General features: G+C 41.8%; 4 protein-coding genes across 10 annotated transcripts in view; all 4 read right to left on the bottom strand.

Moving 5' to 3' along the window:
• LOC139369307 (DENN domain-containing protein 5B-like) overlaps positions 1 to 1162 on the bottom strand; it is a 58054-nt gene extending 56892 nt beyond the window's left edge. For both annotated transcript variants that reach the window (XM_071108635.1, XM_071108636.1), the window contains exon 1: positions 864 to 1162. In XM_071108635.1, coding sequence (XP_070964736.1) covers positions 864 to 975 — 112 coding nt within the window. In that variant the 5' untranslated portion in view covers positions 976 to 1162. The remainder of the gene's footprint in view (positions 1 to 863) is intronic.
• A 6972-nt stretch (positions 1163 to 8134) lies between these two features.
• Positions 8135 to 9994, bottom strand: LOC139381443 (transmembrane emp24 domain-containing protein 6-like). The gene is made up of 4 exons (XM_071124968.1): positions 9773 to 9994; positions 8894 to 9020; positions 8648 to 8802; positions 8135 to 8356 (listed from the first exon to the last, which is right to left on the bottom strand). Exons 1-4 carry the CDS (start codon positions 9992 to 9994, stop codon positions 8135 to 8137), a joined length of 726 nt encoding a protein of 241 aa, XP_070981069.1.
• A 361-nt stretch (positions 9995 to 10355) lies between these two features.
• LOC139381435 (transmembrane emp24 domain-containing protein 6-like) lies at positions 10356 to 14496 on the bottom strand. Its single transcript, XM_071124954.1, has 4 exons — positions 14302 to 14496; positions 13900 to 14026; positions 13618 to 13784; positions 10356 to 10992 (listed from the first exon to the last, which is right to left on the bottom strand). Exons 1-4 carry the CDS (start codon positions 14494 to 14496, stop codon positions 10756 to 10758), a joined length of 726 nt encoding a protein of 241 aa, XP_070981055.1. The 3' UTR covers positions 10356 to 10755.
• A 627-nt stretch (positions 14497 to 15123) lies between these two features.
• On the bottom strand, positions 15124 to 23551 carry LOC139369241 (palmitoyltransferase ZDHHC7-like). 6 transcript variants are annotated; one of them, XM_071108629.1, is made up of 9 exons: positions 23418 to 23551; positions 22440 to 22549; positions 21985 to 22285; positions 21540 to 21664; positions 21173 to 21269; positions 20585 to 20666; positions 17851 to 17981; positions 17608 to 17631; positions 15124 to 17176 (listed from the first exon to the last, which is right to left on the bottom strand). In XM_071108629.1, exons 2-9 carry the CDS (start codon positions 22499 to 22501, stop codon positions 16997 to 16999), a joined length of 1002 nt encoding a protein of 333 aa, XP_070964730.1. In that variant the 5' UTR covers positions 22502 to 22549; positions 23418 to 23551; the 3' UTR covers positions 15124 to 16996. The 6 variants fall into 6 exon arrangements, with proteins under 6 accessions (XP_070964730.1, XP_070964733.1, XP_070964731.1 ...); XM_071108632.1 differs by having other exon boundaries at positions 21985 to 22290; positions 23418 to 23535; XM_071108630.1 differs by having other exon boundaries at positions 22440 to 22545; positions 23418 to 23526.
• Positions 23552 to 23620: the final 69 nt, after the last annotated feature.

Below are 23620 nucleotides of genomic sequence, written 5' to 3'. Positions count from 1 at the left end.
CTACCAATTGGATACCACGAAAAAGGGATAAATATAAAATCTTGTATTATTCAAAAAATATTTAGTGCAATTGTACATGATGGATTGTAAGGAAAAGGAACAACAAAGGAAGACCAAAGAAAATGTATGTTCAGGTGAGTTAGAAGGAGGGACTTAACATCAAATCCCCTCATAGTGTGAATATTAATGGTGACATGTGCAACACAATCCCCCCCTCCATATTTTATTTCAATAATTAAAATAAGATAACTAGACTATTCTTTTCATTATTACTTACAAAATAATTTCTAAATAAAACTCATTAAATTGATTTAAAGACACTTCTGTGAAACCCTATGCCATAATCGTCTACCGGGGTTACCCGGGTACTTTAAAAAACACCCCTTTTCTAAAAAACATTTCATAAAATAACAAAAAAACTGTAGCCATTTGTTTTCATTTATAGTTTATTAATCTAAGCATGACCTTCGTCCACATACCAATTTTCTTCCAAACATTGCTTTTTTGTGTCAGCAATTAGACATTCTTCTTAGGGGGGGCTGGTTACCCCATAGTACCCAACTAGGGGCTTCATATGCACTCAGCTGTGACAACAATAAACACCGCTCCCAGTCTCATCTGTTTTCCCGACGTTGTCTCACGCCACGGAACATCACTTCTCACATGACACTGGACTTGCTGCCAGACACAAATAAAAACCTCTCGAACAGTCACCCAATCACTTTGATAAATAAATTGATCAATCAATCAATTTAAGATCTCTCGGGGTTTTCGCCTTTAATTGCGTAAGCTAATTCTTAAGTTTAAGATACATTTTTTATTCTATTAATTAGGCAAATATCAATCAACAACAGAATATTTACCTGCTAATTCTTCGGGTTCTAGACCAGTCTCCGTGTCCAATCCACACACCACGAAGTAGTGGGCGAAGCGGCACGAAGCCGACCCTGTGCCCGAAGTAACCCCGCTCATCATCGGTTTAGATATGCTACTCGGTTAGTCTCTATTTCATACTCTGGACCTCCATCCTGTAGCCTATACGCAGGGCAAATTATGACACGCTGTAGTCTAGACAGTGGGCTAATTTCCGTTTAAAATCAAACGAACACCTTGTATTCTTTTCGGGATGAAATTGTCCTTTCTGTATGTTCTCCGTCCACGGTCGGCAGTCAGCCTAGTGTCATCCCGAAATGACTGTGTTGTGTAGGAGGCAGCCTACCTCATTGTGTGTGTGTGTGTGTGTGAGAGAGAGAGAGAGAGAGAGAGAGAGAGAGAGAGAGATAGAGAGAGTAAATCTCATAAAATGTTCTCAGCAGGTTTATTCAGATTCACATTTAAGATGGCCAGATGATGACTAATGTTTGATGTGATCTAATTATGACAATGAAGCTAGTTAAAATCCCATACAATTAAAATAGGTAATTGTGCTGTGCAAAAACAGGAGCACAGTCATCGTCAGTGCTGGGTGGTGATTAGTGCTCATTAAAGGGCCTTGTTCGAATGCGACAGACATACATCCTTCCTTCCTTGAAGTTGGATTGGTGTTGGTTGAGTTCTATATGGAACCCTAAAGCTAGGCATACACTAGACTAGTGTAACAGTATAACTTTAGACCGTCCCCTCGCCCATACCCGGGCGCGAACCAGGGACCCTCTGCACACATCAACAACAGTCACCCACAAAGCATCATTACCCATCGCTCCACAAAAGCCTCGGCCCTTGCAAAGCAAGGGGAACCACTACTTCAAGGTGTCAGAGCAAGTGACGTCACCGATTGAAACGCTATTTAGCGCGCACCACCGCTAACTAAGCTAGCCGTTTCACATCCGTTACACTAGGACTAAAATCTTGACATCTTGGGAGCACTTACATTATGCAAAGTGTCTGCATAATCTGGGAATCCTGAAGTCTGCAACCTGTGTGCTCATATTACACAAGTTCGCTCCAATTTCGAACCTGTCCAGACCCCTCTCTGGTCTTGCGGTTTCCAGATGTGTCGTAGCGCTAAGTGTAATCATTACCCCTTCTTCTCTGTGGCTGTAACTGAGTGACTGCATACAAGTTGCACAAGTCTCATGGTGGCACCCCCATTATGAGCGCAAGACCCATAATCGCATGTCTTTGACCTGCTCATTTTATGTGACCTACACAGTGGCTATTTTAGCATGTAAATCTTGGTGGGGCAAACCCCCCCCCCCCCAATTTGTTTAGAAGCATGCCAGCAAAGCCACTACACAACACTAAACAATACATTAATTCCACTATAACAGCAACAAGCGGTGCCCACAAACTGTTAGGGCCTACATAAAGCTGTCCCAACAGCAGAGCTTTCTTTCCAGCACAATGGAGTGAATCCTTACCACCGCTACACCGGGCTAGCAGTGGAGCCTTGTCTGGCAGTGAAACAGTTAATTCAGCCTCATTTACTGCCTTTTTAAAAACCATAGCTGATATGGCTGACCATTTCTCCATATTACATCATTTATGAAGCAGCCTAAGACATTTTTGAAGTCACCTTGTGCGTGGCTGTCCATCATTGGCAAATTTTGTCATCAAAGTGAAAGATTTACAATTCCGAGTTAGGTGACCGTTCAAAATGTATTTTTCCAGTCTGACTTCCCAGTTGCAATGCTTGCGGTTAGCCACTGTCACCGATTTCTTCCAAACAACTTGTAATTTTGTAATGTTTATGTCCAATGTCCGATGAGCACCAATACATTTTATCTATAATTTATCTTCATTATTTCTCTTGTAACCTTTATTTAACAAGGCAAGTCAGTTAAGAACAAATTCTTATTTACAATGGCGGCTTAAACCGGCCAAACCCAGACAACGCTGGACCAATTGTGCACCACACAATTGCTAGCTAAGATTGCTAGCTAAGATTTTGAAAGTAAGATGTTTACATGATCAGTCCAATCAAAGCTACTGTAGATAACAATATTTGATGTCATTTTATCTGTGGCCAACAATCTTGAGCCTTCTTGGAAGGGCACTTCTAATCTAAGTCTATGGTAGGGCCCAAAGGGCTCACATTCTTGATGTCTACCCTTACTAAAGGTGGTTGACGTAGTGTCCCCATGAGTGACAGAACACTGAGCCAATCAATGTGAAATGCTGAGCCAATCACAGTGCAATGCTCCTATTTTCTGCTGGCCGGCCCCACCACCACAGAAAGCACTGAGCTAGGCTGAAACACCATTTTGGAGATGCCTGTTTGTATGCGGCTTTATTAACTCAATGATATATATTTTCTTACACATATACAGTGGGGCAAAACAGTATTTAGTCAGCCATCAATTGTGCAAGTTCTCCCACTTAAAAAGATGAGAGAGGCCTGTAATTTTCATCATAGGTACACTTCAACTATGACAGAATTAGAAACACAGAAAAAAAAAACAGAAAATCACATTGTAGGATTTTTTAATGAATTTATTTGCAAATTATGGTGGAAAATAAGTATTTGGTCACCTACAAACAAGCAAGATTTCTGGCTCTCACAGACCTGTAACTTCTTCTTTAAGAGGCTCCTCTGTCCTCCACTCGTTACCTGTATTAATGGCACCTGTTTGAACTTACCTGTCCACAACCTCAAACAGTCACATTCCAAACTCCACTATGGCCAAGACCAAAGAGCTGTCAAAGGACACCAGAAACAGAATTGTAGACCTGCACCAGGCTGGGAAGACTGAATCTGCAATAGGTAAGCAGCTTGGTTTGAAGAAATCAACTGTGGGAGCAATTATTAGGAAATGGAAGACAAAAAAGACCACTGAATCTCCTTCAATCTGGGGCTCCACGCAATATCTCACCACGTGGGGTCAAAATGATCACAAGAACGGTGAGAAAAAATCCCAGAACCACACGGGGGGACCTAGTGAATGACCTGCAGAGAGCTGGGACCAAAGTAACAAAGCCTACCATCAGTAACACACTACGCCGCCAGGGACTCAAATCCTGCAGTGCCAGACGTGTCCCCCTGCTTAAGCCAGTACATGTCCAGGCCCGTCTGAAGTTTGCTAGAGAGCATTTGGGTGATCCAGAAGAAGATTGGGAGAATGTCATATGGTCAGATGAAACCAAAATAGAACGTTTTGGTAAAAACTCAAAAACTGGTCGTGTTTGGAGGACAAAGAATGCTGAGTTGCACCCAAAGAACACCATACCTACTGTGAAGCATGGGGGTGGAAACATCATGCTTTGGGGCTGTTTTTCTGCAAAGAGACTAGGACGACTGATCCGTGTAAAGGAAAGAATGAATGGGGCCATGTATCGTGAGATTTTGAGTGAAAACCTCCTTCCATCAGCAAGGGCATTGAAGATGAAACGTGGCTGGGTCTTTCAGCATGACAATGATCCCAAACACACCGCCTGGGCAACGAAGGAGTGGCTTCGTAAAAAGCACTTCAAGGTCCTGGATTGGCCTAGCCAGTCTCCAGATCTAAACCCCATAGAAAATCTTTGGAGGGAGTTGAAAGTCCGTGTTGCCCAGCAACAGCCCCAAAACATCACTGCTCTAGAGAATATCTGCATGGAGGAATGGGCCAAAATACCAGCAACAGTGTGTGAAAACCTTGTGAAGACTTACAGAAAACGTTTGACCTCTGTTATATACCCTTTGTTGGCAATGACAAAGTATTGACAAACTTTTGTTATTGACCAAATACTTATTTTCCACCATAATTTGCAAATAAATTCATTAAAAATCCTACAATGTGATTTTCTGGATTTCTTTTCTTCTCATTTTGTCTGTCATAGTTGAAGTGTACCTATGATGAAAATTGCAGGCCTCATCTTTTTAAGTGGGAGAACCTGCACAACTGGTGGCTGACTAAATACTTTTTTGCCCCAATGTATACACTTTTTTTAATGCAAAAAGTGTGTGGCTCAAAACAGGTGGGGCATCTTGGCTGGAGCCTACAACTATACGATTTACCTGCAATCCCAGAAATTTGTCATGGATCCCAAATCGTTGCAAAATAACATCTTAAAATCGTGTAATGTATGATGTGCTTAAAGATGCACTCCAGGATCTTAAGCACAACAAATTCATAACATATAGTACAAATTGGATTCCTAGCAAATTGCAAAAAAATTAAAGTACACAATTTGATGACCTAATACACAAATGGGGACCACTTTTGGCTCGTGAGTACCACTTTCAAAACTACTTTTACAAAGGTTCGAGAGTGCTTCTTTAAGGCTGCATTTGCATAGGCAGCCCAATTCGGATATGTTTCTAGTAATTGGTCTTTTGACCAAACAAATCATGCTCTTTTGCCAATAATTGGGCAAAATATCAGTATTGCGCTGCCTGTGTAAACATAGGCGCTGAGTGGAATTTTGTGTCCGAGAATTTGATGAAACCAATGCTTTTCAATAAGAGTCATCCATTTCAAATGGTCCGTCTTTTTACATATTCAAATTGTCTGACAATAGTTGAGTTGTACTTTTGACAGACCAAAACGGACAATGATGTAGGTCATATACAATTTCATCCATCTAATCAAAGATTTATACAGGCAGCCCAATTCTGATAGTTTGCCACTAGTTGGTGTTATGACCAATCAGATCAGATCTTTTGCCAATAATTTGGCAAAAAAAATCAGAATTGGACTGCCTGTGAAAACGTAGCCAATGATCTCTACAAAAGGCTTCTATATAGATCCTTTAGGGGTGCTATACAAATTTCGTCATTTGACAAATCACATCCGATTTTTTTCACATCAGCCCTTTTTTAGAGCTGATCTGATTGGTAAAAAGACCAATTCGTGAAAAAAAGATCCGAATAGGGCTGCCTGTGTAAATGCAGCCATTGAACCTTTTTTCAAAGAGTGTGGTAACCTTGCTTTCACCTATCCAACAGTTAACCCACTGCTCCTTGGCCGTCATCGAAAATAAGAATTTGTTCTTAACTGACTTGCCTAGTTAAATAAAGGTAAATAAATAATTAAAAACAGAGCATTTTGATTTCTATATAGTATCATTAAGGGCTGATTCTGTAGTTTCTAAAACACCTTTTAAATAACTCAAATTCAAGAGGTGAGCTATTTTTCAAAATATCACTTTTTCCAAGAATAACCTCTGTTCCATGCGTCCATGTGATCTCTCGCAGCATCATTGTTCAGGCTAGCAAAGCTTAGTAACATTAAAAAAATTGGCTATTCTGTTCTTTTGAAATGTTTCTTTACATAATGTTTCTTTGTAAAATGACATTTTAATGGATTTCTTTGATGAATTCAACTCTTGAATTGTTGCGTTTTTTATTTTTATTTTTTTTTTACATATAGCCCACATTCCTAAAGTCCTGCAGGTACCAAACTGAGCAACTTATGCTGGTCATGCATTCAGTGTTGCCAACTAATTTTCAGGGTAAGAGGCAGGTTGATTTGTTGCTAAATTACGTTCTGATGTCATTGCGTGATAACGTAGAACACACAATAACGTTACTCAATAAAACACTTTTTTTTTTTTTAAATAACGTTACTCAAATTGACTGGCCAACATATGATTTAACATTTGTTCAGGGACAGACTCCCACTCTTTTCTGTACAATTTTGATTGAGACATGTTGCGCTAGTTTACGATAACTTGCTAGCTAGCAACTTCACTAGCAGTACGAGATATCACACCAAAGAAGCCATTAACGATAAATAATAAACTAAAGACGTCAATTCAACAAGCATATTTCACACCACAGGCTGCTGAATTTGCAAGATAACTTTTCTTAGATTTCGGCACAAATGAATTTTTTTTAAACCTTTATTTAACTAGGCAAGTCAGTTAAGAACAAATTCTTATTTTCAATGACTGCCTAGGAACAGTGGGTTAACTGCCTGTTCAGGGGCAGAACCACAGATTTGTACCTTGTCAGCTCGGGGGTTTGAACTTGAAACCTTCCGGTTACTAGTCCAACGCTCTAACCACTCTAACCATGTGGCTCCCCCATTTGTTGTTTCAGCATTGTCTCAATATGAACAGTCCGCCGTTCAACTAGCCACGTGCGACACTCACACGCGGTTTCGAGCCTACTGGAGTTAGCGGCAGGCGGAGAAGCAACATCCCCGGTCATAGTAAGGATGAAGCCTGAGCTGGAATTGCCAGCGAACTGAAGCTGGATAGCATTAGAAAACCCTAAGTAGATCTAGCTTCAATCACGGTATACCTGTCAGGGTGACTTAACCATTGCCCACAGTAACAAACTAATAATAATGCTATTATGTTCTTAAAAAATATATACTATTCTAATGTTACCTAAGACCATAAACAACCACATTTTTTCCACTAGCAAATATGACATTTATTTGATTTAAAATCTTGACATCCAAAAGACTCGTCATTGGCTCGAAGTGGGGTCCCTCGAGGCTGAGATCCCCCCCCCCAAAAAAAACTGAAGTGAAGTGACTTTTTCATAGCAGGTGGGGATAATTAACCTGGCATGTTAAGAGAATTCGGTTAAGGTTAGGAAAAGGGTTCGGTTTAGTGAAAATGCTCCCGACGTAGCTGTATGTTTTTTCCCCCTCGAGGCCTTTAGTGTTAAATCGACATCAACTTTGCTTTAAAAAGAAAGGTCAAAGTAAAGCATTTTAGTTTAAAATGGTTTTAAGGATTGGTTCCTTGGATTAGAGGTTCCTGTCTTGACAAGACTGGCTCCAAGACCTATGAAAAACTACACAATTGAAAAGACAACTGACCTTGAGTAGTTGTCTTTCCATGTGTGCATTTTTTATATATGCGCCTTGGATACTAAATTGCTCCTGCTGCCATCTTGAAAAGAGAGGTTGTGAACATGGCCTTTGCACAGGTATATTATGGCTATTCATCACCTCATAGTGTTTGAAATCATAGCTCATTGGATTTTTTTGGGGGGGGGGGGGGGATTTGTGCAGGAAATGTAAAACATGCTAACTTGGGTGATAATGACTTGCATGGGATTTTTTTGGGACAGAAAAGCCAGATCAACAAAACCAACGCATAGCTTGCCATCTCTCCTTGTCCAAAGCCTGCTTACCCGGGGAAGCAAAAAAAAAACATGTACGTTTTGTAATTTGGATGAACTATCCCTTTAACGTTGAACAAACACGATCCACAAAGCAACACAAGCAGTGAGTGACATTTTACGAGCCATCCTTCATCAACAGCGGGGTCTATGGGTGTCTGTGTGGAAAAGCCTCTTGAGGAAGAAGAGCTGCAGGTAGCCCACCATGATGATGACCACACTCTGTACCGCAGACCACCAGGTGACGTAGTTGTGGTTGAAGAGGAGAAGGTAATGGTCAGCACCTCTCCTCATGCGAGCGTAGTTGTAGTGCCGCCACATGTGTAAAATGTGACCTTGTATCTTGTTGGTACTCTCCTAGAAAAAAAAAGGTTAGGCATAATTGATGACATGTTTTCTAATCTGTTCAAATTGACATGATCAACTATAAGCCATAAAAGGCTCCGTGGACCCTCCGGTTGTACAACCGATGTAAAATGCATTGGATACAATGGTTGTGATGCGTTATGTTTTTCAGGAACTTGTTTACACAAGCACTGTGGAGACACCACACGAGGAGTGTAAATATTTTTGTGCAGGCAACCTCAGAAATATCCTTCAGATTAATTGTGAAAGTCCAGAACCCTCTAGTGCAGGGACATCATGTACCTCAATGTTGGACAGAGTGTTGTTGAGGACTTTTTCTCCTTCCTTTGTCTCTCGCTGCATCTCCTCAGCACCCTCGTAGTACACACCGAAGTTGAGAAAGACTCGGACGCCACCAAAGTGGTTCTTATAGTTCCCCAAGCACATCTGATAAAAACCTACAGATAGCAAATGGTTGATTCTCATCAACACGACAATTCAACTTATGAACATAACACAAATGAAAGAGCAGATGTCTGTGGACTTTACCGGTCACTTCAGTTTGGAAGTTGATTTCTCCAATGGTGTCGTCTGTTGAGGCCATGAGGGCCCCTTCTGGGGAAATGACGGTCACGTAAAGATGGTTGTCACTGGCTAGTCCTGTCACCCACTGGACCTGCACACACACACACACACGGAACATTGCACAGCCATAATTACCTGATGTCCCTTGATAAAATGTGTTATTTATGCACTACTTGATCTTGGTAAAGCTACTGTTAAAAACACACACAGCTACCATTTTATCACAAAATGTATTTTTAGTCTTCCATTCAGTTATCTTAGTTCTACGTTGAAGCTAAGCAAAGATAAGAAGATAAGGAGTAAAAATGTCTAGCTAGCTGATAAGTCCAAGGTCATGCAATACAATACAAGCCAGGTTCCATAAAGTTACTGGGGTATTATTATATGAAAGCTTGTTCCTATACTCTTCCTCAACTAAAAGTTATCTTCAAACAATATTATTGTAGCACATTTTATTGGCACAATACTGCGCAGATCATTTAGCAAAGGCAGGGAGTAGTCCCGAAAAAGGGGTTTGAACTTGGGACCTTGTAATTGTCAACCCAACACCAGCTGTTCCCCCAACCTCTTGATGAAGTCGCTAGATGTTGGGTTAAGACAGTATGTACCTTTGGGCTCCCGAGTGGCGCAGCGGTCTAAGGCACTGCATCTTAGTCACTACAGACCCTGGTTCGATTCCTGGCTGTATCACAACCGGCCATAATTGGGAGTCCCATAGGGTGGCGCACAATTGTCCCAGCGCCGTCCGGGTTTGGCCGGCATTGTAAAAAGTAATTTGTTCTTAACTGACTTGCCTAGTTAAATAAATATTAAATAAAATAACAAACGGTAAAATGTGCTTACCATGTAGGTTAGGTAGAAGTTCCCACTCTGGTGTGCAAAGTGCCAAAAGCACTCTAGCCCCGAGGCTGGCACCACAATGGCAAAGGCATATCGATCGGACCCTCGGAACAGGTTGTGGTCCTTCAGGCCTAAGCGGGGCTCTGTCTTTTGTCCGCCGCCCCCATGCCCCATAAGGAGTATGACGAGAACAGAGTACCGCACCTCAACATGCATGGTCTGCATTCATACACTCACAAAACTCATACTGTTTGGGAGTGGTATACTAGAGGTAGCTACTTTTTTTAGTTTGAGCCAATTATACAATACTGTATCATGCCCAGGTGAATGATTAACCACAGTTGTGTCCATTAGGCACAAAACAGTTTTCTTCTGAGTAAAACAGGGAGGAACTACCTGGACCAGTCCAAATAAGAATGGCTTATTTTCATTTTCCATTGCGTAATGTTAAGCTTGTCCCATAATGAACACGACCTAATTGTGTAAAATAAAAAGGTGCTCAACGGTAACGTGCTGCTAACCATCACTGAGTCGGAACACAGAAACTCAAATCCACACCAAATATATGCACTGGAATGACAACATTTGTCAAAAGGTGTGCGACTTTAATCAAATCCAACATAGACACATAGGGAGCAGAACCCATTAGTAACACTTACATTAACAACAGGGTCGGGGTCAATTTGATTTTAATTCAATCAATGTAATGGAATTTAAGGCTGCGACTTTATCCGATCAGTGGTAGATCCGTGTAACAGCGCACGTGAAATTCAAAGGTCATTCGAGATTGAGCCAACATATGCAGCATTTACCGTGAATGCAGTCTCCACAAATGCAGGAACATTGCCTTTAAAAGGTGCATAGCCCAAAAGGGGCGATCGGATTGAATCCCGGCCTTAAATTGTTGAGGGCGTCGTTACTAGTTGACTGAATTCAAATGGAATTCATCCCAACCAGGGCACTGAATACTAAAAGCACCCAGGGACTCAGCAGCGAGTTCTCTCTGGTGCTTCTGTAGTGGGCCTGGTGTTGAAGAGCCTCTTGAGGAAGAAGAGTTGCAGGTAGCCCGCCATGACGATGACCACACTCTGGACCGCAGACCACCAGGTGATGTATTTAGAGTTGGAGAGGAGGAGGTAGTAGTCGGCGCCTTTCCGCATGCGGCCAAAGTTGTAATGTCGAAACATGTGGAAGACGTAGCCCTCCACGCGATGGGAAGTCTCCTAAAGTGGTTTGGAGAGTAGTGTTAAAACGTTATTATTATTTAACACCAACTGACATGGTTAATGCTGGAGATAGGCCAAATACATTCATTGAGTAATATATCCAGACATATATTACCGTCATTGACTGAGTCGAAAAATAGTGTAAATGTTTTTTTTTAAATTACATTTTAGCAAGTAGTTACAAGTAGTTTGTTTGGGCATGTTCACATTTTAGTAGCGTATGATATTGTCACAGGTGTGACGAATGCCCTTATTACTGTCCATGCCCATATGCGCTTAATTGAGAGCAATGTGACTGGTTCTCTATGTGATTGTCTCTCTTTAGAACCCTTTTTTCCGTCGTTCGAGGTGTGGTCGCCCAGGTGCAGGGCTTACTGGCTGAGGTGGTGTTGGGTTTTCTAAAATTAGTATTATGTTGATGGAATGATGACTAAAGTTGTGTTATGCTTTCCCTGCACTGAAACAGGTTTTTGTTTGATTTGATTGTTTTGTGTTATATCCTCCCTCCATTTTGTTTGCAAAACTAAAGTCATCTTGGTTTATGGAAGCCGAAACTCGGAGGGGGAGTGAACTGTTACCTGCCTTGTGGTGTAGGCGGATCTATGGTACTGAACTGAGTTGTCACAGCCCTCTCGGCCAGGGTGTCACATTCTCAATGAGCGGCATAACATTAAACTGTGCTGGCCATGTACTATATAAACCCTGGGTAGTCTACTGCATGTTGTCGCCCTACAGGTTGTTGAGGCCTCAGGATGGTGGAATCGGTTGCTCCCTCTTCCCTTTGCAACCACTCTGAGCATAAACAGGGGCCCTATGGGCAAGTTATTATGGTAAGCTACAACAAATCATGGAAACTATTTACTAAACTGAAAAGATTACCAAATAAATGTAGCAAAGCTTTTGGGGAGTTAATCTGCCGGGTAAATGCGGCCAGGATATGGCAAGGATTCAGGAGATGGCTTGTCAATCAATAACTAGCGGGGAAAATTTGTCTAGGTAACCAACTTGATTCTTCGTACCTGTACTACTAAAGTTAAAAAGCATCCGTTTGGTGTAAACATGGGTGAGTTTTCCTCCATATTTTTGTTGCGCCAGCCTTGGCACTAACCAGCCTTGGCACTATTCCTTTTAAATCCATGTCACATTGAGATTGACTTTCTAATTTAAATCTAACCTATGGCCTGACCCATTTCCTTATTTATTTCTGCCCCCACCCCAGTTGCAAGAACTGACATCCCAAACAGCAGCAGGAATTAACAGGGTTCACAGGATGAAAAAGGACACAAGATCAGTTGGATTTTATTTATTTTTTATTTTACCTTTATTTAACTAGGCAAGTCAGTTAAGAACAAATTCTTATTTTCAATGACGGCCTAGGAACAATGGGTTAACTGCCTGTTCAGGGGCAGAACGACAGATTTGTACCGGTTACTAGTCCAACGCTCTAACCACTAGGCTACCCTGCCGCCCCGATAACAAAGCAAGCAAAGTAAGAAATATCTTCCTTTGTACACAATCAGTGAAAGCATTACCACGTTCAGACCACATAATAGGTCAACAATATGTGATTATACTAAAATCGCGATTTCAACTGGTTATTCAGTACAGCACCGTAACGTTAAAAACGCAGCCATCGTGTTCTGGAGTCGGGTCTGTAAGAGGAGTGGCCTGGAGGCTAGGCCAAGGAAAAGTGGGCAAATGGAGCTAAAGCCATGCACCCAAGGTCTCAGACAGCACAGGGAGGGGTGTTGCAGCGCTTCCAATCACATAAGGGAGAGAGTGAAAAAATGAGCCTGTTACTGATTGAACCATAACGACTTTAAAAAGTGGACATTTGAAAGAAACTTGACTGATTTAAATGCGACTTTGAGTAAGAACTTCAACCAATTGTTTTGTACTTAATTGCCCAAAATTTATATTTACAAAAAAAGTGTGTGGAAACGTAAACATTTTTCTGGGCAAGTTTGTCACAGGTGTGACAATTAGCCTCCATTGTTTATCACGCATGCGTCTGCCTTCTTGATTGATCCTGTAATTTCATTGGCTGTTTCTTTAAATACAAATCTTTTTTTGTTTGAGGTGTTGCTGTCTAAGTTGAGAGAATATATTTGACTTATGTTTAGGTAGTGCTTCTCTCAAACCTGCACTAAAACCTGTTTTTTGTTTGTATATTTCATGGCGTTCTCCTGTGTGTTCCTTGTCCATCGACCAGGCTCAAAAACGAGTAGTCTGAGGTTGGTGGAGAAGGAGAAAATACAATGTGTAAACTTGCAAGTTGTTGTTGACCTTGATTTCGCCACTTAACCCAAACTTTTAAGCACAGCATTTGTAACATATTGTACGACTTGGATGATGTAGTACACAAAAAGCGGAGACGTGTTTTGGCTCGTGAGCACCACTTTCAAAACTACTGGCTGCAATTCTACAAAAGTTCTGGAGCATCACTTTAAGAACCTGCATGTTTGGCAGAGCTCCCCATGCTCTTCTTTAAACCTCACAATATGTGATATTGGACAATAATATTGTGTGTATGCTGACCTCATTCATTTCCATGTAAAATGGACAAAAGTTATCGTAACATATTGGATCGTACATGCAGTCAAACCCCAAATAGAGCATTACCTCGATGGTGGACAGAGTGTTGTTCAGGTCTTTTTGGACTTTCTTCTCCTCCTCCTCCTTCTGTTTCCGTTGGTCATCAGAACTGTCGTAGTACACCCCAAAGTTGAGGAAGACCTGCATGCTGCCAAATCGGTTGTGGAAGTTGCTGAAGCACATTTGATAGAAACCTAGAATTCAAAATAAAAATGAGTTACATACTTCCACCACATTTCAAAGGGTGTACTGTTTTTTTGTTGTGTGTGTGTGTGTGTGTGTATACGTTCAAAAGGAGGAACAATGTACCGGTCTCCTCAGCTACAAAGTTGATTTGACCCGTAGCTTCGTCAATTTTGGACAACAGCAAGCCTTTAGGAGAGTTGACAGTGACGGATAAGTGTCTGTCGTTGCCGACACCAGTCACCCACTGGACCTAAACGCAGACAGATGGCTCTCGTTCACTGTCATATGGGACGGCCATGTGCTGCAAACCATATGTTGGGGGCGCTGTAGACTGCCTCAGTAAATGACAATGGAGTAAGCCCTGAACAGTGACTTTTTATCTGAATATTATACATTTTAATCCTTTTAATAAAATGTTCAGGCCAAGCCAGGCAATAATTAGTAGGCATAACTTTCCAAGATAAATATGTTGCACAATAAAAACATATCCTGTTATTGTACTACTAAACTAGAACAACATCTTACCATAAAAGTCAAGTAGAAGCGCTCCCCTTGGTGTGCAAAGTGCCAGAAGCACTCCAGTCCGGAGGCACGCAGCACAACTGCAAAGTCATACTGGTCCGCTCCCCAGAACAAGTCCTTGTCCGCTGGTAGGTCTGGACGGGGGTCCACCAAACCCAATAGAGCCAGGAGCACAATGAAGGATACCCCAAATAACATGTCTGGTCCTCTTGAATGGATACGTTTTTATAGCAATGAGGTGCAGGTTGCTACTGTCTGCCAGTGTGGATGTGTCGTGGCTTGTGGGACAAGAAATGATTAACTACAACCCGTATGTCTGCTTCACTAAAAAGGTGGGGCTCCGGGGTGAAGCTTCCCCAAGGTATAGATCTAGGATCAGCCCCCCCCCCCCCCCCTTTATACACCTAACCAATAGTGGGGGAACTGCAAAACTGGCCCAAGGTCAGCGTCTAGGGGCAACTTCATCCTACTCCCTATGATGGGTGGAGTTGTGTGGTATGGGAAAATACAGGTCCCTTCACATATGGCGTTGACTAAGCTGGTCCCAGTTCCCTCCCTAGCCTTTTCCCTCAGCCATAACCCTTTAGCGTTTGCGGATCTGAAGGGCCTGGACAGGCATAAGCAGTGTAAAAGGTGAAGCTTCCACCTTAGAGATCTGCCAACATCAAAGGGCTACAGGAAGGGGAAGGGAGCGAATTGGGACCAGTGCTTCACATACGGCTTTCTGAGCACAGCAAATCATTCACCAGTTCCAACTGGGCTTTTTGAAGTGCTGCTATCTTCTATACAGTCAGTAATGTTGATAAAGAAATCAGGATTTGAGAGGTAGAAATTAAGTTCATTTAAACGGGAGCCAGGGAAAAAGTTAGCATGAAAGGCTTCAAAACAGAAGTACATAACATACTGTATAATCTCATAAAAAGAGCATTTTTAAAAAAACAGCCGAGTCCTCCTACATTACTTTATCCAGTCCATCAAATGTCAAATGAAAAAAATCATAACGGTTAATCAGAATTATTTTAAGATCAGTATGATAGGAACTTCCTGTATACATAGGAGAGTATAACATAGGAGTGTATAGCATGGAGTACTTGAGGGAAGCACATGCACATACTTTTGTGTGAAAGCTCATAAGGTTGTGTACAGTACTGTATTTCGACTTGATAAAGTAAATACCATACAGTGCCATGTAAGCATTTGACTGTTTGAGATAATCATAGACTCTGCTGGAGTCATATAGTCCATTACACACAAATGACCATTTAAAAAAAAAAAAAAGGTAGACTCAGCGTTATGACGTTTCCACGACCAGCACCGAAGACACTGAGATGAAAGACTTGGCTCTCAGAGACACACAGAGTATCTGCCAATAGGCACGGGTGTGCTTCGCGCTGCTAAAGTGGTAGCTACGACGGCACCACAACAGCAGAAAAGTTTAGCCCCGCGCTTCAACGCTCTTAGTTGTTGCGGAAATGGGCCCAATATTGCTGTTAACGTCGTGCAACACTGAGTTTACCTTTAAATTAGAGTACAGTTAAATTATCATAGCATTCTTACTACCTATTAAAAAGAACCATGATGCTAACTTTTGGCTAATGAATCCAGTTCCTATGCCTTTAAAAATGGTCAACTTCACAGCAAATTTGTCAGACACATTAGTAAAAGTTGACGTGATTGCCTCATGCAGAATCCAAACTGCTGATTATAGTAGTTCTCTACCATCTTGCTGGCATTAATTAATCATATTTCATATGCCTCATTCCCCACCCAACTCATCGAACTCCTACAAGTGGTAAAAAACACCTTTTTTTTTGTATGCAAAAACAACAGGATTCACCAGCAATATATCCAGCAATATACTGTTTTCATTAAAAAAAAAAGTATGATATGGTTATAGTAGTGGTTAACACCAATTCCAGCGCATTGTTTTTCCAGAGGTGCAGCTATCTATGGCCAGGGAAGGACACTTAAACCTAATTTATACCCTACATACAGGATGCAAGATCTCCAATTAGCTACGTAAAACGGCGACCCTACATAGTTCCGTAGCCAAAATACGCAGACGTGTGCAGGTCCAGCAATTTGTAACTCGATACAAGTACAAGATTGTCATTTTGAATAGCTAATTGAGTTCTTGTATGTATCGTGAGGTATAAATTAGGCTTTACTCACGCCCCCCCTCCAGGAGTGAGGAAGAGCAGAAAACAACTAGTGTCTTTAAAAGGAAGTCAATAACTAAACAACAGAACAGTCCTCTGAGATACTAGTGGATCCTCCCTTTAGGCGGCAATTTAGGAAATGTTTACTGTGTAGTATGTTGTGTTTCAGTCCGTTTTAGGACGACAGCGCACTTTCATTTGATCTTTAAACAGTTTTCGATGGGTCTCTTGATCTTTTGATTCCTTATCCATGTCAGCTACGGGGAGACGTTCAGAAGCACCATTGTCCATGCGGTTGTATAGAACTTGAGTCTTCCTGGTAGCCGGGCTCGTGTTCATTAGGGCACGCAATGGAAAATATTTAGCAAAAATAAAACAAGAATGTACGTTTCTTATTGGACAAGTCCGCATAGTCCCTTTCCTGTTTCAATCAGTTTTCTTCCGTTTGATGCCTAAATGAACAGGACCCTGGTGTCAGAGACCGGTTCCAAAGATTGTTCCAGACAGTTTCTTAACGAAGCTGCTCATAATGTGAGAGGTCAGACTGAGAACTCGGCGCCGGCTTTCCTGGAGCTAGTGGTGAGTAGCCGGCGCAGTCGGAGACCGGCAAACGGGTTGATCCACAGCAGTGACGGCTGGCCACCAAACACGCTCCTCATGCCCTCCCAGCGAACTTGCCTCTCCCAAGTGGGTTTCTCATTCTTCAGACGCTCAATCTCCTAGTAACACACACACACACAGAGAGAGGGGTAAACGGGCAACGCACAGTGAGAATTCAATAAAAGATGAGCTAATGGTCAAATAACCACAATGGTAAAAAAGCCTGTCATAGGTCACGAGTCTCAAAATCACCACCACTAAGTTTCTACTTTCTTACATTACTAACAGTTTTCTGAAGGAGGCTGATGTCTCATTTGTAAATAGGCCCCATTTCCCTCCTGATTCTATTGACAAATGGGACTTCACTACCATGACCATGTGCTTGTTCAGAGGGGCAGGACACTTGGAAACAAATCCCAATCATGCAGAATAGAGAATCTTATTGTTGATAGAAATGGTCAATGTAGAATGGCGTTCTGTAATGCCTTTGCCCTACTGAATAAGCCCTGCATGTCTATCTATGGTTTGTCTATGTGGTTTGGCTCCTCACCGTCTTGTTGCAGATGGAGTGGACCTGAGAATGTAATGTATAACATGGAAACAATTCTTAAATCATGCACAAGACTCCATCTAATCTACATTGTATATCTGAGGTTGTGTGTTCAATTCCCACAAGAATCACATAACACAAATTGAAAATGTAGGCAATCACCGTGCAGAAACTTACTTAGGATTTTTTTTTTTAAGATTTAAAAAATGTCTGCTAAGTGGCATATACTGTTAATCTCCTCACTGTCTCATCATTGCAGATGGAGTGGACCTGAGTGCCAAACATGATAGCTGTGAAGCTGAGGAAAAGGAGGCCCTCAAGGCAGAGGAAGATCATCAGCATCACCGTCACCGGAGGGGAAAAGTCACTGCACTCTGGAGGGGCAGAAACATCATCCAGCATAATGACATCAACACTGACCTCAATGTAGTTATATTTGAAGCTGCAATCCTGAATTTGAAAACCAAAAAACGGCTGCCCCGCCACTTGGTTTGCTATAAAGCTGAGGGATGGGGCAAAAGAAAAATAACCCCTATCAAATTCATAGATGGAGCTATGGATGCAAAGTATGATTGTCCACAAAATTAAAAATGGTCATTTTGAAGCTGTAACATTTTCTGAACAAAGACTTTATTTACAAGCAATCTTACAAATGCTTATCATAGTCAGTCAACCCCTTGGATTTCTTCACATTTTATTCTGTTAAAGTGGGATTAAAATGGATGTAATTGCAATTTTTTGTCAACGATCTACACAAAATACTATGTAATGTTATATTATTACATTTGTTTTAAATTATACATACAGTTGAGGTCGGAAGTTTACATACACCTTAGCCAAATACATTTAAACAAAGTTTTTCACAATTCTTGACATTTAATCCTAGTAAAAATGTCCTGTTTTAGGTCAGTTAGGATCACCACTTTATTTTAATAATGTGAAATGTCAGAATAATCTCTCTCTCATCACATTCCCAGTGGGTCAGAAGTTTACATACACTCAATTAGTATTTGGTAGCATTGCCTTTAAATTGTTTAACTTGAGTCAAATGTTTCAGGTAGCCTTCCACAAGCTTCCAACAAAAGAATGTGTGAATTTTGGCCCATTCCTCCTGACAGAGCTAATGTAACTGAGTCAGGTTTGTAAGCATCCTTGCTCGCACACACTTTTTCAGTTCTGCCCACAAATGTTCTATAGGATTGAGGTCAGGGCTTTATGATGGCCACTCCAATACCTTGACTTTGTTGTCCTTAAGCCATTTTGCCACAACTTTGGAAGTATGCTTGGGGTCATTGTCCATTTGGAGACCCATTTGTGACGTTGAGATGAGATGTTGCTTCAATATATCCACATCATTTTTAATTCCTCATGATACTATCCATTTTGTGAAGTGCACCAGTCCCTCCTGCAGCAAAGCACCCCCACACGATGCTGCCACCCCCGTGCTTCATGTTTGGGATGGTGTTCTTCGGCTTGCAAGTCACCCCCTTTTTCCTCCAAACATAACGATGGTCATTATGGCCAAACGGTTCTATTTTTGTTTCATCAGACCAGAGGTCTTTTCTCCAAAAAAGTATGATCTTTGCCCCCATGTGCAGTAGCAAACCGTAGTTTGGCTTTTTTATGGTGGTTTTGGAACAGTGGCTTCTTCCTTGCTGAGCGGCCTTTCAGGGTATATCGATATAGGACTTGTTTTACTGGGGATATAGATACTTTTGTACCTGTTTCCTCCAGCATCTTCACAAGGTCCTTTGCTGTTGTTCTGCGATTGATTTGCACTTTTCGCACCAAAGTACGTTAATCTCTAGGAGACAGAACGCATCTCCTTCCTGAGCGGTATAACAGCTGCGTGGTCCCATGGTGTTTATACTGGTGGTTGAGCCCTCCTCAGTTTTCTCCTATCACAGCCATTAAACGCTAACAGTTTTAAAATCCTCTTAGGTGACAGTGAAATTTCCTTCCTCTCCGGCAACTCAGTTAGGAAGGACGCCTGTATCTTTGTAGTGACTCGGTGTGTTGATACAACATCCAAAGCCTAATGAGTATCTTCATGTTCAAAGGGATATTCAGTGTGTGCTTTTTATTTTGCCCTTCTTTGCGAAGCATTGGAAAGGCTCCCTGTTCTTTGTGGTTGAATCTGTGCTTGAAATTCACTACTCGACTGAGGGACCTTACATTTAATTGTGTGTGTGGTATACAGAGATGAAGTAGTCATTCAAAAATCACGTTAAACCCTATTATTGCACACAGAGTGAGTCAATGCAACTTATTGTTTGATCATTATTTTAAAATGTTTTAATTATGAACTTCTCTCATCGCTGCAACTCCCCAACGGGCTCGGGAGAGGTGAAGGTCGAGTCATGCGACGCTTCTTAACACCCGCCCGCTTAACGCGGAAGCCAGCTGCACCAATGTCCCCACCACAAGGAGTCGCTAGAGCACGATGAGCCAAGTAAAGCCCCCCCACTGGCCAAACCGTCCCCTAACACAGACGACACTGGGCCAATTTTGCACCGCCTTATGGGACTCCCGGTCACGGTCGGTTGTGACACAGCCTGGGATCGAACCAGGGTCTGTAGTGACGCCTCAGACCGCTGCACCACTCGGAAGGCCCATTGTGTGATTTGTTAAGCAAATTTGTGCTCCTAAATATATTTAGGGTTGCCATAAGAAAGGGGTTGAATACTTGTACACCCATGACATTCGAGTTATTTTTTTATACATTTGTAAACATTTATATACATTTTCTTTTAACCTTGACATTATGGTGTATTTTATATAGATCAGTGACAAAATAATCACAATTAAATCAATTTCAATCCCACTTTGTTATGCAACAAAATACTTATGATGGGTACAGTATTTTGGCAAGGAAAATCCCAGATTGTGTCTTTAAACAGGGCACATTGAAGTCAATGTAGCTGTATTTAAAAAAGGAACAGTATATTTAGACAACGACTCATATAATGACACTCACCACTCCACTGGACTTTGACACAGGTTACAAACTGGTACCCACTCAGAGTGAGAGCGTGGGTGGAGATCATCGCTATATACATCTGGGGGGAAAAAAGAGAAGGTATTATGACTTAACTCTAGTATTGATGGTAAAACATTTATTTCAATTCATTGTGCATTGACAATACCCATAGGCATAAAGATATAACAAAAAGCCACCTGACGACCACAGCCTACATGATCACAGCCTATCCTTATAATAAATTGGATTTCTCCTTTCTGGCGAGAGTTAAAAAGCACAGCAACACCAATGTTTGCTTGTAGCAATCAGTTAACAGGGACTGTTTGGTTTACGGGCTTTTATGATAAGCAAGGTGAGACGATGCCACAAATAAAGATGACAGTTAGCCTAATCGTTTTATCAAACCCATTGTTTCCATGCAAAACTACACAATAGCATAAAATAGGGATGTCAGTCGCGAAAAAAAAAATATATTCATAATTTTGCCCTATTAGTTGATTAATTGGACTGATGTGCTAGAAATGCATTTCGCAATTTCCATTGTGCACCTGGACTTAAACAATGTGGATCTGAGATGGAACTCACAGTGAAGAGGACAAAGAAGCGCTGGTTGTTCTCTCCGACACAGTTGTTTACCCATGGACAGTGGTGATCCATCTTACGGATGCAGCGCTTGCAAATACTACAGGAGAAGGGAACAAAACCATGGTCATTAGGCACCAAACGGAAGAAAATTGACTGAAACTGACAGGGACTACTTGGACTGCTCCAATATGAAATGTTCCTTTTTGTTTTCCATTGCAAAAGTTTTACTACGGTGTGGACTAATGAACAGGACCCAGCATATTGGCCTAAATAGGGAATTTTGCCTAGTTACTCGACCAGGAAAAAAATCTGGCCCTAGATACCATAAAGCATAATACACAAAGCACACAACGCATTTCTTTCTCACCTGCAGTGGTGGGCTCTCTCAGGTTTGATGCTGCAGCATTTGGGACACTTATAGATGACTTCTCCTGGTTTCAGCTTCAGGCTCTCCATGTATTTCTTGGTGGCGTTGCCTTTGGGCACAGCTCCCTAAAAACAGACAAGAATGGACACAGGCAGACTGACATATTTGGACAGACTCATTCAAAACCTCAAGGAAACTCCTCGTAAGTCAGTTCTCTCATTGCTAATAGGACAACACGCATGGTTCCTATAATGTGCCCATGGGCATCAGGGTGCTCTCATATGACATTCTTTCCTGACTGCTTATTTTACTGCTCGCATGGTCCGTCTTGCCCTCCATTCAAAGTCACTCCCTTTTTCAAGTCACCCAACATTACAACGCATCCTCGCTTCTTTGTTACGGTGGGCCCTAATGAGCACGGCCCTGCAGTGGTCAGTTCACTCACCGGGTCGGTGAGCATGGTACGCAGGTGCGAGCTGAGTGCCAGCACGGCCAGGCAGTTGAAGACCACGCCGTTGACCACAGCGTACCAGAAGCTCTTGGAGGGCAGCAGCATGACAAAGGTGACCACAAAGTCGGCGTAGAGCACCAGGAACCAGGTGATGAAGGCACAGACCATGCCACAGCCGTCCTGGATGAACCACACCCGTTCCGCCTCCACTACTGCGGAACCCGCTGCAGCCTCCTCCCTGTCCAGCAGGGGGTGCTGTTGCTCTACATCTCGCAGCCGATGACCTGAAGACATGCTGCCCTGCAGGGAGAGACAGAAAATGGGAATATGAAAGCACAGAAAGAAAAATGTAGTATTTGTTCAAATAAAACGCGTTGGTCTAATTGTGGACATAGGTTATTAAGCCCTACTTCGTGCCCATTGACTAATTAGGCATGCTTTGTACTCACTTTTTGTTAGTGTCCTTTAGAGTGCCATTGTGTCCAATCTTCAGCACTACTGATGAGAGCATCCAGGGCCTGACTTCTCAGGCCACATAGTTGAAAGTGAAACAGCCTTGCTGTAACAGGGGTGTATTCATTACAGAAACCATTTACAGTTTAAGAGTCAAAAGGTAGCAAACAGAGAAAATGGATCAAAAGGGCGAGTGCCCTACCTGGGGTGTATTCATTACAGAAACTGTTGACCGTTTAAGAACCATACGGAAACAAACAGCAAAAATAGAGTTTCTATTGGACACATTCAGGTAGGTCCCGCCCAGTTTCGGTTGCTTCTGTTTAAGCGGAATGAATACGACCCTAAATTTGTCCAATATAAACTATCGATTGCGTTTCCATTTGTAATCATTTCTCCAAACAATTGCAAAACTAGCGTTTCTATTAGACAGATTCGGGTAGGTACCAGCCTGTTTGCGGAACCTGTCCAATAGAAACGGACATTTTGGTTCGATTGGCAACTGTTTTGTGTAATGATTACGGTGACAGTTCAACAATCCATATCTATAAATCAGAGGTCAACATCTGATCCAGTAACAAATGTTGTGTGCACAGCAGATGGAATACCATTTGCACATCCCTTTTAAACAAACACCTTTGAGAATATGGCATTGTGCAGCTTGCTAACGACGTCGTAAACACATATAAAGACAGCTAGCTATTAGCATGTCTAGCCCTCCGTGGTGGTTGACGTTAATAGGTTGTGCAGTAGCAAAGTTCACTCAACTACTTACTAAACAAACGATTGACATCCGACAGTAGTAAGCTAGTGGTGTCGTCAAACTTCTCTTTGACTGATAAACGTTAGCTAGATAACGTTAGCCGACAGCTGGCTAGAAGTGCTAACATTTACACCTGTCTAACATTAGTGAGCAGCTGTAGGTATTTGCGCTAGCATTATTAACGTTAAATATTAAGTAACTCAATTCTTACCCTCAGACAGTTTACAAGTTTCCTTCTGATGGAATAAGGCTTCGACTTCATTCATGACAGAGCCCCACTCAAGGCAAGTAGCTAGGCTAACGCTAGCTACACAACAATGTTTGGGAAGGTGCATTTCCGGTATGGTAGAATATTTTGAGAACTGTCCAATTTTGTTATGATCAGATTTCTATATGTTTTAAAATGTTTTAATC

The sequence above is a fragment of the Oncorhynchus clarkii genome, chromosome 2 (genome assembly GCF_045791955.1).
Source record: "Oncorhynchus clarkii lewisi isolate Uvic-CL-2024 chromosome 2, UVic_Ocla_1.0, whole genome shotgun sequence".
Taxonomy (NCBI): Eukaryota; Metazoa; Chordata; class Actinopteri; order Salmoniformes; family Salmonidae; genus Oncorhynchus; species Oncorhynchus clarkii.
Note: the sequence above shows the minus strand (reverse complement) of the source record. Positions and strands in the feature narration are given on the sequence as shown.